At 42.3% G+C, this 13,540-nt stretch overlaps 1 protein-coding gene across 2 annotated transcripts in view; it reads left to right on the top strand.

The window, feature by feature from the left end:
- ELAVL1 (ELAV like RNA binding protein 1) overlaps nt 1-5,363 on the top strand; it is a 33,147-nt gene extending 27,784 nt beyond the window's left edge. The window contains exon 5 of one of the 2 annotated variants that reach the window (XM_054290931.1): nt 1,615-5,363. In XM_054290931.1, coding sequence (XP_054146906.1) covers nt 1,615-1,939 — 325 coding nt within the window. In that variant the 3' untranslated portion in view covers nt 1,940-5,363. The other variant, XM_054290932.1, reaches the window with a different exon arrangement.
- The last annotated feature ends 8,177 nt before the right edge of the window (nt 5,364-13,540 follow it).

The raw sequence follows: 13,540 nt of genomic DNA, 5'->3' as shown, positions 1-13,540 counted from the left end.
GCTGTAGTACAAGGCTTCCCAAACTTGTTTTTTCGTGGGGCTGGCTGTCAGTGAGGTGCTGCAGCTCAGCAGTGTCCCCTGTGCTCCGGGAGCCCCCAGGGCTGCAGAGCAGCAGCGAGGGAGGGATGGAGTGACACTTGCTCTGGGGACAGGAGAGTCCAGCAGCTCAGGTGTCCAAGGCAGGGAGCTCTGGGCACCAGAGAGCCTGGGGGAGATGGGCACTGAGTGGTTCTGGTGTGTGAGTGCACCGTGTGTGTGTGAGTGTGAGTGTGCACTGCCATCCCTCTGCTCCCCTCCCTCCCCGTACTCCTCGAGCCCTCCCTCCTCAAGAAAGGCAGCAGCAGCTCCTTGATGCAGGGCAAGAAAGAGTCAGAGGGGAAGCATTTGGCACTTTCTGCAGCATTCACTGCCCAGACATCCCTTCCCTGTTTCCTCCAGGTCAGCAGAGAATCAGGATCTGCCACCGCCCTGCTCTTGGCAGAGAGCAGCTCGTGTACCGCTTTTAAGGGGTTTGCAAATCACCAGTGGTACACCTCAATTTGGGAACCCCTGGTATAGTATCATTATATTTCTATGATCACATGACCTCATATTTTTAAATAATAAATAAGCACAAGGGTTCAAAGTGCGTTTTTGACATTAACTTTCACATTTCCTGGCCTTTGAGTGCTTAGCTGTGCATCTCTAATATTGCACTAAAATATTCAGAAGCTTTGATTTTCTGTAGTTTAGGCCAGAAATAGAATAAAGGGGAATTAGAAATGTGGGTTTTAGGGAAAATAAATTATTACAAAATGAGACAAAAAGGAGAAGATTTTTGCTTTTTGTTATGCATGAATCCTGCTGAGGTATTGTGAAGGAGGCAGGATTCAGGAAGAATGGGTAGGTGATTTTAAAAATCCAGTTCAATAAAGTCAGATCTGAGTTTTCCTGGAAAAATTATTAAAACCATCCATACACACTGGAATAATAAAACTGCACCGAGCCTGCTCATGTTGTGAGTGTTTGCCTGCACCTGCTGCCTTTGGGTGGAAAGGGAGTAGGTTTTGTTCTGCTTCACAAAAGAGGAAATTAATACATCCAGTCTCTACTCGTAAGAACCCAGAACACTCATCCCCTGCCCCAGCAAATCCAAAGAAACTCTTTGACTTAAAGAGTTTCCAGACATGTTCTTTTAGAGGCAAGAAAAGGAGCATGGGGTGAAAGAAAATCTCCTTCTGTGCAATAAGTGGGAGATGCCTGGGGGTGTCTGGGGCCTCTGGGAGGTGCTGCCTGTGCCCCTGAACTCAAGCAGTTCTGCAGCAATGCCCTGGACGCTTGGAGCGGCCTGGCTGAGCTCAGGCATCCATCCAGGTCCCCTGGGAAGGTGATGATGTAATCTTGCCTTGCCTGTTCCTTGCCTATTTCTAAGGATAGTTCCCTGTTGATAAAGCAGTTGGAATACTTAACTTTTTTTTTTTTTCTGGCAGCTGTCAATTTGATTGTCAATTTGAATGGGGAAACATTTATGTGGCGGTTTTGATGTGCCATGTATAAAATATTCATTCTCAGTTGCTTCCCATTCAAGTTAATTTGCTTAATTGAACATGAAATATTGTGCTTTTTATTTGCTAGGTTCTCTCCTATGGGTGTAGATCACATGAGTGGGCTTTCTGGTGTAAATGTTCCAGGAAACGCATCTTCTGGCTGGTGTATCTTCATCTACAACCTTGGTCAAGATGCTGATGAGGGAATCCTCTGGCAGATGTTTGGCCCCTTTGGTGCGGTTACCAATGTGAAAGTTATTCGAGATTTCAACACCAACAAGTGCAAAGGTTTTGGTTTTGTGACCATGACAAACTATGAAGAAGCTGCAATGGCCATAGCAAGTCTTAATGGCTACCGCCTGGGGGACAAAATCTTACAGGTTTCCTTCAAAACCAACAAGTCCCACAAATAACTTGCTCGTGCTTTTTGTATGGAATAGATAATGGAGTGACAGAAGTTGAAACATTTTTGTTAGTGTAAAACTCATTTTGCGCCAATTTTCACAAGTGTTTGTCTTAGTCTAAATGAGAAGTGAAAAGGTTTTATATTCTGGGATGCAACTGACATGTTCAAATGTTTGAAATCCCACAATGTTAGACCAATTTCAAGTTCCTTTAAGTTATTTCATTTAAAACATGTTAAAAATCCCCTGAAATCTTAAGTAGATTGCATTAACTAGACCCTCTGGATGGTGGTAAAATTGAAGCATGCTTTCACTTATGAGACTAACATTTGTTTCATTGAATGTTGTCTGCAAAAACTGGAATTTTCTGAAAAATATCAGGCTGAATTCATTGATTTTCTTTGGTTTTATGTTGTTCTTCCTACCCATCCCCCTGTCCTTTTGTTCTCCCTCAGTTTCAGTAGTATGGAAGAAAAGTTGAGAAATACTAATGTTTTAGTTGACAGTAAATTGTTTGATAAATTAATATTCATTACTCTGTGTCTAGTTGAGGATCAGGCTTTTTAAAGTCAAGGTCTTGTAAGTAGTAGCATGCCAGCCTAACTTTAACACCATTGAGGAGGTAAGTTGCACACTGAGCAGTGGCCAAGCTGTCCAATTCACAGGTTTTAGAAACGTGACTTTTAAAACCCACTTTGAGAGGAATGGACCAAAGAGTTTCAGAGAAACTCCAGGAAGATTTCAGAGTCAAAATGAAACTCCAAAAAAGCGAGTGTGAATATATGTTGCTACTTTATCAGACTGAATCTCTTCTGTCCAAATATTTAATGCATGGTGCACTACTTACTGGTACATTATAATGCAGCAAGATACTTACTCATTTTCCAAGATCATTGTAGTTGGAATTCCTTTGGCAGTTCTATTTTATAAAGAAAAACCAGTTATAAACATTTGAGCATTGTATTTCTCGCATCCCTTCTAATGAGTGCTAGTTTTTCTATTTTAATAGGATTTTGTTTTGACAACTAGCTTTACTTACTGAACACTCAGCAGAAAAGTACTTACAACTTGCAAGTTAGATATTAACCAAAAAACCCCTTTGATTTGTAGATTTAAAGATTAATCCCCCAGGTTTTCTGCAGACTGCCTTGAAACTTTGAGTTGTTCTGTTTCTGTTAATTTTCTTTTGCTTTTTTGTGTTTTTTGTTTGTTTTTACTTTTGCATTTAAGAACATTAAATTTGATTTTGTTTTGCTCAAATTTTGTTTTGTTTTTTATTTTCTGTTCTTTTTTTTGCTAAGTATTGCACAAAGTGTCCAGCTTTCAGAGTGCCATTTAAGGAACTGTAGCTCCGCTCTAAGAGAATTTTAATTTACTGCTTTGACAGCTGAGTAGAAGAAGAGAGTTTTGAAACAAGCAGCACAATAAATCTGTCACATAGAAATGAGTGTCACAGACTGATGTAACCCTCAGGTGTGCTTGGGTAGGAAACTGGGAAGGCTGACCATGCCTGTACAGGTGTGTGAGCTGCTGTGCACAGCTAGAGACTTGGCTCTGGTGTTACTGTAGGCAGGGCAGGTGTGGAAATGAGGTCTGTGGCAGTTTAATGCAGTGTCTCTTTGTTTTGCCTGAATCTCTACCAGCCCCAGAGTTCATTTCCAAACTTGAAGACCAGTCCATGCTGCCTGCTCGCCTCACTCCATCCCCAGCTGACCTTGCCTTCTGCTTGCCGCCGTTTGTCCTCTCCTTGTCCTCTCCCTGCCATGGGGTCTGCACAGCCTGAGGGCTCCCTCAGCCTCCACATGTGGCTGAGCTGGTGCCCAGCTCCAAGGAGGACCTGTGGCAGCTGCTGATGTTCCTGGACCTGCCCAGGACATGTCTAAACCCTACAGATAGGCCTTGGCCCAGCGAGCAGCCTTCCACTGAGTTTGAGCTTGTGTGCAGTGAGTGCAGGTGGGATTTTTCCTGTTAAAGCATCCAACCTTGCCTCTCCTGCCAGTCTGTTCCCTCCCCATCTCTTGAGATGCTCGGTGGAACAGCGACTGTGACACAGCAGCCAGGCCATTCCCAGCCCCCAGAGCTGCTCTTGGCTGTCAGAGGTTTCCTTCCACCAGTTCATCACCATCCATTTATCACATCTATGATTATTTCCTTTCTGCGTACAAGGAGAGCTTGGGAAGCGCTCTGGGCATCCTCCCAAGTTAAAGCTCTGTAGTAGAGAGAAGTTCTCTTACATGTCCCATCATTGTTGAACCTGCACTGTCCTGTTCCACAGGAGTGGGCTGTAGTCACTCCCAGTTACTGTCATTCTCTCTTGCTTTATTCCATTTAAGATAAATTTGCTGCTAAACTAAAATGGGAGCTGCTGTTTATCACAATATTTAGCAGGGGTTCAGACTTGCAGTGAGTGACCCCTAAATGTGACTCTGTCAGTACTGGTTCCAAGCACACTGGCCATGGCAGCAGCACATTGCTTTGCTGCCACTTTTGAAGAACCCCCTTCTCCTGAATGCTCTCTGGCATCACTGTTCCTTTCTTTTTCCACTGCTTCTCTATTTTTCCATCTCTCATTCTTTGCTAGGTAAGTGCAGGATATGGTTTTGTACTGCTACTACAACAATCTCTTTTAGGAAAGGTCTGATTCCAGCTTTCTTTGATAGTTGCTCTGATAATAATTTTCAGGCAATTGCTATCAGCAAAGCACTGCTGCTTGAGTCAGGAAAAGAGGAAAAACTCCTGCTATTATCCAGAGCTGATACCAGAAGTAGTGTATAATTTGTGCTCTTCTAACAGTCAATAAAATCTTGGTATAAATAGCTGAAGTCCAGAAAAAATTGTGTATGTATAAAGAATGCTTTTAGTCCTAAACCAAAATGCTTGTGCATCCTACTGGTAAAGACCAAAAGGAAGCTTCTGGGGTTGGAAACTAAAGTCTAATAAGACATCTACCAGGAGTTTTTCTGCCCAAAAGGTAGGAGCAACTGGTTTCCTCCTTACCCTGCTTTGAAGCTCTCACTTGAACAGACCTGTTTCAAGAGAGTTTTTGGCCTCTTAATTCTCAGAGTGCTCAGCTTTTTCATCCATCCATTTGGTGGAAGCCAGGTGTTTCTATCAGGTGATGCCTCTGTCAGTAAGCACTTACAGGATCTTAGTAGAACCAAAGGCTGTCTCAAAGCAGGGGTCTCACATTGCTCGTTGTGAGCAATTCTCATGGAGGTAGAGAGTTCTGGAAAGTCTTCATTGCTGGACTAGGATGTGCTAATCAGATTCTGGAGACCTGAATTTTTTGGTCTGTACTGTGAGATGTGCTACAGGAGCAGCTGAGATGGGGGTGTTTTGGGGTCCTTTAGAGTAGGTTAAGAGTCTCTTGGGACAGCCCCTGGTGTAGGTTCTGAAGGAGCAGGTGTAATTTCTGCTGCAAACACAGTTGTTCATGCTGGGTCTCGTGTTTAGATGCTGAGGGGAGTCACTACATTTGTTTCTCAGATGTCCACATGAATGGAATTCACCCCAGTGCAGAACGCTGGCCATGAGCCTCAGCACCTGTAAACCTCCTGTTAACCATCAGCAGATAGGGAAATCCCACAGAAATGTGGAAGAGGAATCTCTGTATGTGCTTGGTGTGAGCTGGCAAAGGCTCATGCAGATCCTTCAGGTGAGGGGATGGCAACACCAGAAATCCAGACATGAGCAGAATCAGAGCAGCTCAGTGTGTTCAGTTCTCAGTGATTCCCTGTTAGATGGTGTCTGTGCACTCAAGTGTTGGATTTATTTTATTTTATTCTATTCTTCAAGCTGCATTTTCATAAAATTTGGTTTTCTTGAGCTGCTCCACTCTCCTGTCAGAGACTGGCCAGTGCAGTTACTGTTGCCTCCTGAGCCTTCCTCTGCCAGTCCCTGCATCTGTTCTAGCTCTGGGACTGGGGAAGGCTTCAGGATCCAGCTCTTAGGTGAGGGGAGAAGTCACTTCACCACAGTGGTGTGTGTGGCCACACAGCTCTTCCTTCCATTTGCTTGGATATGTTTTTTGTACATCTGTATCATGTGAGTATGAAAACCATGGAAAATCCAGAGACAAGTCACTGGAGCAGGATAAATTGTCACCACAGTGAACACTGGTTGGTCAGTGTTTGGTCACTTGCCCTTGTCCAGATGACCAAAGGGTGTTTGCATGGAAAGGACACCTATTTTTATAGGGGGATTGAACATTGCAGTAATGTTATTTATAAAAAGCAGTTAAAAATCTTTTTTTAAAAAGTTTTTAAAAAACTTGGTATCATTTATAGAAAGAATATCCAGCAGTCAAAACCAAAATGATGAATTAACAGTAAAAGTGATCCATTCTTTTAAGGCTGAGTTTGGAAAATGAGTAGTCCTTAAGGTCCTTCAACATTTGTTACAATTCTATGTTGCTTTAATGTTCTGGGTAAGGTCAATAAAGTAGAAATTCTTCAAATATTTCAGGAGATTTTTTTTCAGTGCATTTTAAACGGCAATAACTCAAGTTCCTTTTGGATAGTTTTATCATTACATATGTACTTTAAAAAAACAAAGTTGGAGAATGTCCCCACGTTTACTTTTCTAACACAATATACAGGTCATGTGATAAACTGTTTATTTAAAGTAACTCCTCTGATAGCTCTGCCTGCAGAAGGTTAGAGTTTGTGGGAGATTTTTAACACATAGCTCTTGTGTGCTGCTGATAGCCTGGTTCAATCACATAAACATGGAGCAGTTTGTCTGGAGGCTGCCTCTGTCAGAAGGTCACCGTATTTTTTAGTTCCATATTGAAGAAATGTGTCCTTTTTAACTCTGTCAATGAAGCACCTTATTGTTCCATTTCTACGTTTAGGCTATAAATAGCTTTAGAGGGAAGGGACCAAATTCACCTTTAGCATAAAGAAACACCAACCCCTTGAGCTCTCTGAGTGGAGCTGCACTTGTGTTTTGGCTTTTTCTCATTTTGGTTCTATTTTCCAAGAGCTGAATTTGTCACCTGAGGTATTTTAATCTCTATTTGGAAGCGGGAGAGTCTTTTTGTGCCTTCGGCGAGTTCCTCTAACGTAGCTCTGCACTTCTCAAGGTTGGCTGCTCAGCACAGTAGGATGCATAAATCCAGAGCTCAAGAGGCCAGTGGCTATTTTCTCTGATTATTGTATTTATTATTACTGGGTTCCTCCTTACTAATATAAAAAATGAAACATGTGGAGTTGATAAAAAGGGTCTCAGTTCCTCCCTGTGACTCGGAAGAGGCGGTGCCTCCATGACAAGCGGTGGATTGGAAATCGCCGGTCATTCGTAGGTTGAGCAGGTACGGCACCATCTCAGTGCTTGCTGTTTGCAGTAGTCTCATGTAGTCAAACAAAACCAAACTCAAAGTGTTGCTTTCTCATCCTACGTGAGTTAAAACCAGTCCAAGTCTTTTTGATCTCTAAAGCAGAACTCGCCACCCCATGGGTGGGTTTGACATTCAACTCTGGAGATTCCTTCTAGATCACACTCGATCCAACAGCAACAAAGGTTTAGAAATATTTTTCTGTTGAGTGGAGTTTTCAGCACTGAAATTCTCTTTTGTTGCTACTGATGGGAAAACAGTAATGATAGAACTGCCACCTGAAACCTTGGAAAATTACTTCTGTGTTCACATTTTAGAATCTCAATATTCTCCTACTGTTGTTCCTTATTTCTAAACATTTTTGAGCAAGTTTTAGTGGTATGGCTGAACTTTTTCACTTGGCCATTGAGAAGAAAATGACTTGAGACATTTGAAACATAAGTTGGGATAAACCTTTATTTGATGAGTAATTTGAATAATACTGTACTTCTAGTCTTTTTATTGATTTCCTTTCCTTTAACTTATGTAATCTTTTGTTTATAAATTAATCTGTTTGTGGGACAGAAGGTTTTATCAATTGCTTTCCATACTGTACAGTATATGGTTACACATTTTGTATATTTAGTGTGTTTTTAAGTTATTGATTTGTTTTATATCAAATAATTTATTTTTCAGGTACCATTTTCATTTAAACTTTGTTTTTACATGGGTTTACTTTAAATAAAGTATGACACTGCTTTCCAAATGTCGAAAATGAAGTTGAATCCCATTGTGTTATTTTGAGATGATTTATGTAAATTAACTTATTTTAGAAATAACTGCAAAAATGTACCAAGTTCATACTTTGGTTGTGCTTCAATTCAAGTGCTTGGAAATTCTCTGCAATGATTTTTGAGCAGTTTGAAAAAAATGAGTTTTCATATTGAAACAGTTCAAAGATTTGTTGATGAAGCAGCAGTTTTGTAGAATCCTGTGGATGGAGTTATGAACATTGTTTTCTATATGGATTTTCAAAATTAAATGGAACAACTCATAGATATTTTACACTGGTGTTAAGACTTAAATGACATTATCTATGTTAATAGTGCAAAGGAGTTTTTGTACTTTTGCCACATGTTCATGGCTGGTTTTGTTGAGCACTTGTTTGGAACATACGTGGGATGCTTTTATTTGAGCCCTGTTGAAGGGTGATGTACATCAAAATAGAATTAGGCTTTTACTTAATTGTTCATATTTTGTCTTTTTTTCCCTGCAGGAATTGGATTATTATTGTGCAGTTTGGAATTTGACATGTTTTCAGAAGAATCTGAACTGTGTTCAGGAATAGGCCAATCAAGGTTCCTCCACTAAAGATTTTGTAACTTGTGGCCTTGTTAGAAAGATGGAATTAAAAGAAGGGGCTTTTAGTTTCCTTTTTATTTTTCAGGGAAAAAATTGTTGTCTTTATCTTAAATTTTCCTTTCTGATTAAACAAAACCCAAAGCCCAGCTATACTGTTACTCAGAAATGTGTGTGAAACTTCTTCAGGGAGCTCCTGGGGAGACACCTCATGTTGGCCCATTGGAGGTTTAGACCGGATGAAGGTTTTCTGTGGGTTGTGCCAGGGTTGTCACCATCCCTGAAGTGTTGCAGAGCTTGTGGCTGTGGCACAGGGGTCCTGGGCCATGGGGAGCACGGTGCTGCTGCCAGCTTGGTGCTTGGGCTTCATTGCCTTAGAGGGATTTCCAACCTGACAGCTGTGATTCCATGGGAAGGGACCATCGGTGCAGGTCAGGCTCCTTGGGTGAGGCTGGGGCAGGACAAACCCTGGGCCAGGTTCTGTAAGGGGTGTTCTCCAGAAATCCTTTTGGTTGAAGGATCACATATAACCCTGCTGACTCTGCACAGACTGGCTTCCAGTCTCAGTCCTTTCTTCACCAAAACAAACTTTTAGTTTTGGTAAGCTGAAATCTGTCCTGCTGCGTTTCAGCAGGTGCCTCCAGTCCTTTAGTCACAGAAATAAATAATCCCTCTGAGTGCTGGGCTAATTGTTGTGCCTTTGACACTTTGCCTCTGATTTTTCTCTTAAAGACTTACTGAGAAAAATGATGTAAAGTAAGAGATAGATGGTGTTTTATGTATGATGTCATGGAACGTGTGGCAGTGCTGCCTCAGCTCGGAGCTCTTCCAACTCAGGAGTTTTTAGATTTGCAGTTATTTTTTCTGTGATGGGAATTTCTCAGTTCAGCACTGTTCACCATATGGAATTATTTGTTGAGCTAAATTGGTAAAGAGCAGAATTGAGAATTTCTGTTCCTACCATTACATCAGTGGATTGTTGAATGTGCAGCATCTGGTGTATTCAGGAATGCTTCATCAGGACTTAGACCTTTCCTGGGTTTTCCTTTGCATGGAGCTGGAACACCTTCTCCATTTTTGCTCCCACCAGAGTTCATCCCATGTGGTTCACTTCGCTCATGTTCATTTTGACCACTATGGTATTTTCCATGCTTTACTTCTATGAAAAATCATGAGGAAAAAAATATATTAAATTCCAAAAAGCTTAATAACAGAAATGGCCATGTGAAGTTCTAGCCGCTCAGAAATGGCTCTTTTTTTAAAAGCAAACCAAAAAAGTTTGTGTAGACCCATTAACACCCAGACAGGGACTCTGGTTCTTGCAGAATTCCTGGCAGACTCCCTGGCTTTTGACTGTTCCCCCTCCTTGCTCTGCTCTTGTGTATCCTGCTTCCAAATTTCACCCCTTTCATTTCCAGAACAGCAAAAGAGGGAGGGAGGGAAAAAAAAGGTGTTAAACTGATATGTCCAGGAAAAATGTCTGAACCCTTTTCTCTCTATTTCCTATCCTTAAAAAAAAAAGGGGAAGACTATGGCTGTAAAAGTGTCCTGGGTCACGCTGACGGTACACTTGCTCCGGATTCTGTCCCCGCAGTGGCAGTGAGCCGCTATTTCAGGAAAGCTTGGCTGCCTTCCCCCCTCCCTTCATTCCCCTTGTGCTTCCCCAGCTCAGTGTCAGGGGGGCCCTAAATACCTCCTCTTCTTTAGAATCCTGATTTTTGAAACTGCCTTTCTTTTCCTTAAACTGTCCTCTGCCTCTTCCTGTACTCACAGCAGGAAGTGGAGCATTTGGGAGTGGTTTAACACATCTGTGTTATCTGAGCAGCTGAATGAAGGTGAATAAATCACAATGTTTTGCTCTTTGCACTGTGACACAGTTCCTTTTTTTTTGTCCTTTTTTTTTTAAGTGTTTATGTATAGAAACAGTGATGAGCAAAGTGGGACTCTGAACCTAGTTTGTCAGAACATAACTTGTGCTAACATCTCATTGGCAAATAATGTTTCGTGGCATCAAAATTAATTTAAACCACATTTGGCACAGTTAAAATTTTCTTTATTTGAATTTTAAGTGTGCTTTATAACGTTCTGAAGGTTGACCTTTCCAGAATGAATTGACTTCTCCCTACAGGGCTGGAGCTCCATACTTACAAAGGAGCATGCTCAAACTAGAGCTTACAAAGAACGCAATTTAATAAAAATAAATTTGAGGCTTCCTGTGTTCTCTGCATAGGGATCAGAGGAGCTGTTAGACCTACTTTAACAAACCTGTTAAACCTACTGTTTGAATGTGTTGGAACAGATTCTGCCCCAAGAGAAGGCTCCTAGAGGAGAGCAGAGCAGGAGTGGTTTGGCTTGGGAGCAGAGCTGGGGCAGTGTGAGCAGTGCTGAGCTGCTTCCTGCCCTGGGCTCCAGCTCTGCTGCCATGGGAGGAGGAGGCACTGGCAGGACTCCAAGGCTGTCTTGCAGCCCTTGAACAGCTGTGGTAAGTAGCTTGTGCTTCTCAGTCTTGGCACAGAGGGGCTTGGTCTAACCAGACTTGCAGAATTTGTGATTAAACACTTTTGTGACCATGTATCCTGCTTTACCTTTCTGTCCCAGCTTGTTCCTTCTGCTTTTCATCTTTCAAGAGACACAGGGTGCATATATGTTTGTCTGTATGTGTACACACACATCTAATACCTGTGTGTAATAAAACGTGTGTAGACTGGAATTACACATTTAGAGTAGGTACACATTGCTGTCAGTTGTGTGCCACTGTCTCTGCTATATATAGCACATGTGGAATGGCACATCTGCACTGTCCCACATCCTGCACAGTGCAGAGATATATGTCCTTGAAAAAACAAGATTATGTAAAGCTTTCTGAGGCATTGGTCACAACTCTACAGTGATGTGAGGAGCAAGCTGTGGAAGTTTAAGAAAATTAATGCCCATCTTAGAAAGAATTTAGCTTTCATATTTTTCCAACTCTGGAAAACTGCCCTATCTGTATGTTGTGTCTCTGTTTTTCAGCAGTGGTCCTGTACTGTACCATATCACTGCTGCTCAGGGAGCACCTCCCACTCCCTTCTCCCTGTGAGGTACAGTGCTGGCACTGGGGGAGTCAGTGGCTTCAGAAATCAGTGATTTTGTTTTAGGCCACCTTTACTCTGTATTTTCCCCCTTTCTGTTTTTACTGTTTTCCATGGGTCTTAATGTTTTAATCTTTTCTTACTGCAGGACTGGAGGAAGGAAGACAGTTCAGCTGCAAGAAGGACTGTACTCTAGAGGGATGGCAGTGGCTGAGCTGCTCCTGCCACAGCACACAGCACGACAGCCTGGGCTGCATGGCCAGGCCCCCTGCCCCCTGCACTGCATTCCTGAGGCACAGCAGGGCTGCTCATGCTTCTTTAGATAAAACATGGCAAAGCTTTGGTCCAGTGTTCAGGGCTGCTTTTCTGAACAACACAAAGTTCAGGTTTGAGGTTTGACTCACTGTGATGTCTGTGCCTTGTTTAGTCACTCAGGTAGCTCATAAAGACTTGCACCAGGTGTTTTATTCCAGGCAGTGGTGCCTCTAACACTGTCATAGTTTCTGGAAGCATTCTGGCTGCCCTGATGTGCATCTGATCTTACTTCAACGCAGTGATGCTCAAAGGCAGAGCAAGAGCTGTATGATGGAAACTGGTTGAGAAGCTTTGTGCTTCTGTTCCCATCTTGGTGCTCTGTGCTCAGCTGTGTATGTGAGAGCCTCATGTCCTGTTAGACTGCTGGGGGCCTTGAAGAATGAATGTTTACAATGGAATATTTGCCCTTACTTTAGTCTTTCCACGTTCATATGACAAATCTTGATGTTACAGAAGAACATCTCTAACGTCCACTCCATGGCATTGAATGTCCAGCTTCTTTGTCATTATCCATTCTGGGTTTGGGTGAGGGAATAATGAGAGCTGCTTGTATCCAAGAAGGAATAAAACAAGAAAAGGACAGACTTGTTGAATTGGTGAGATTAAGGCAACCTGGTGTAATTTGTGAAACATGACAGGAAGGATCCCTGTTGGGAGTGTTGGGGTCAGCACGGGGTAGGGAATTGATTTATAGGAACTGTGTCAGCCCTTTGTTCAGTGAGGATGGTGAACAGCACCTAGTCCTAACAGAAGGTTTGCTTAATTTGCTGCACAAATGAAAGGAGGGAAAGAGGTGTGATGTCTTAACGTGGGCAAGGATGAAGTGATTTTACTCAGAAATACTTTGGCATTTGGTGCTACAGCTGGGAGGCAATGGGACCTGTGGGGCAGTGCTGCTGACTGAGGTGTCAGCTGGGCACTGTCCATCTGCTGTTCCTTATTGGAGATGGAGGAGGAGTTCCTTGCAATGAGTGCATTTTCATCCTGTGTGAAAGATTAACAGGTTATTAGAATAATGTTACATGGTACAGCTTCATAAATGTTTTTGTATTAGAAGATTTTAGATATTGAGGTCCTAAAAAAAAAGCCATAATCATAATAATCATCAAATGTCTTTGAAGATGTAAATAAGGCTCCAAAGGTGAGCTCTGGATATGTTTTAGGTGCTGGTGTTGCTCCAGTGTCCAGAATCTTACACCAACCCTCCACAGTCATCTTACTTGTGCTGATAAAATTGTTGGTAGGCATTTCTTTAGTTAAAAGAAAGATAAGTCTTGCCAGTGGTTCCTTTAAACCTGGATCAGTTCTTGGATCTGGTTCTCCTGTAGTCCCCATTCCAGCCATGCTAAAGGGGCAGTTAAAGGGTTGGGATCAGGCTGTGCAATATGGCATTTTTATCAGAAGGTGCACTGACTTGTGCTTGGGGTCACTGGGGGCTCAAGAAAACAGTAGGAATTAATACTGAAAAGCTGCTAGACTAGAGTGTGGACTGTGGATGTGAAGGACAGTCCTTGGAGTCCCTTCTTAGTCAGAACTGTTGGTGTGATCATC

The sequence above is a fragment of the Melozone crissalis genome, unplaced genomic scaffold (assembly GCF_028551555.1).
Source record: "Melozone crissalis strain CALT ecotype California unplaced genomic scaffold, PUWL_Pcris_2 ptg000088l_1, whole genome shotgun sequence".
NCBI lineage: Eukaryota > Metazoa > Chordata > Aves > Passeriformes > Passerellidae > Melozone > Melozone crissalis.
This window is presented reverse-complemented; position numbering and strand designations above follow the sequence as displayed.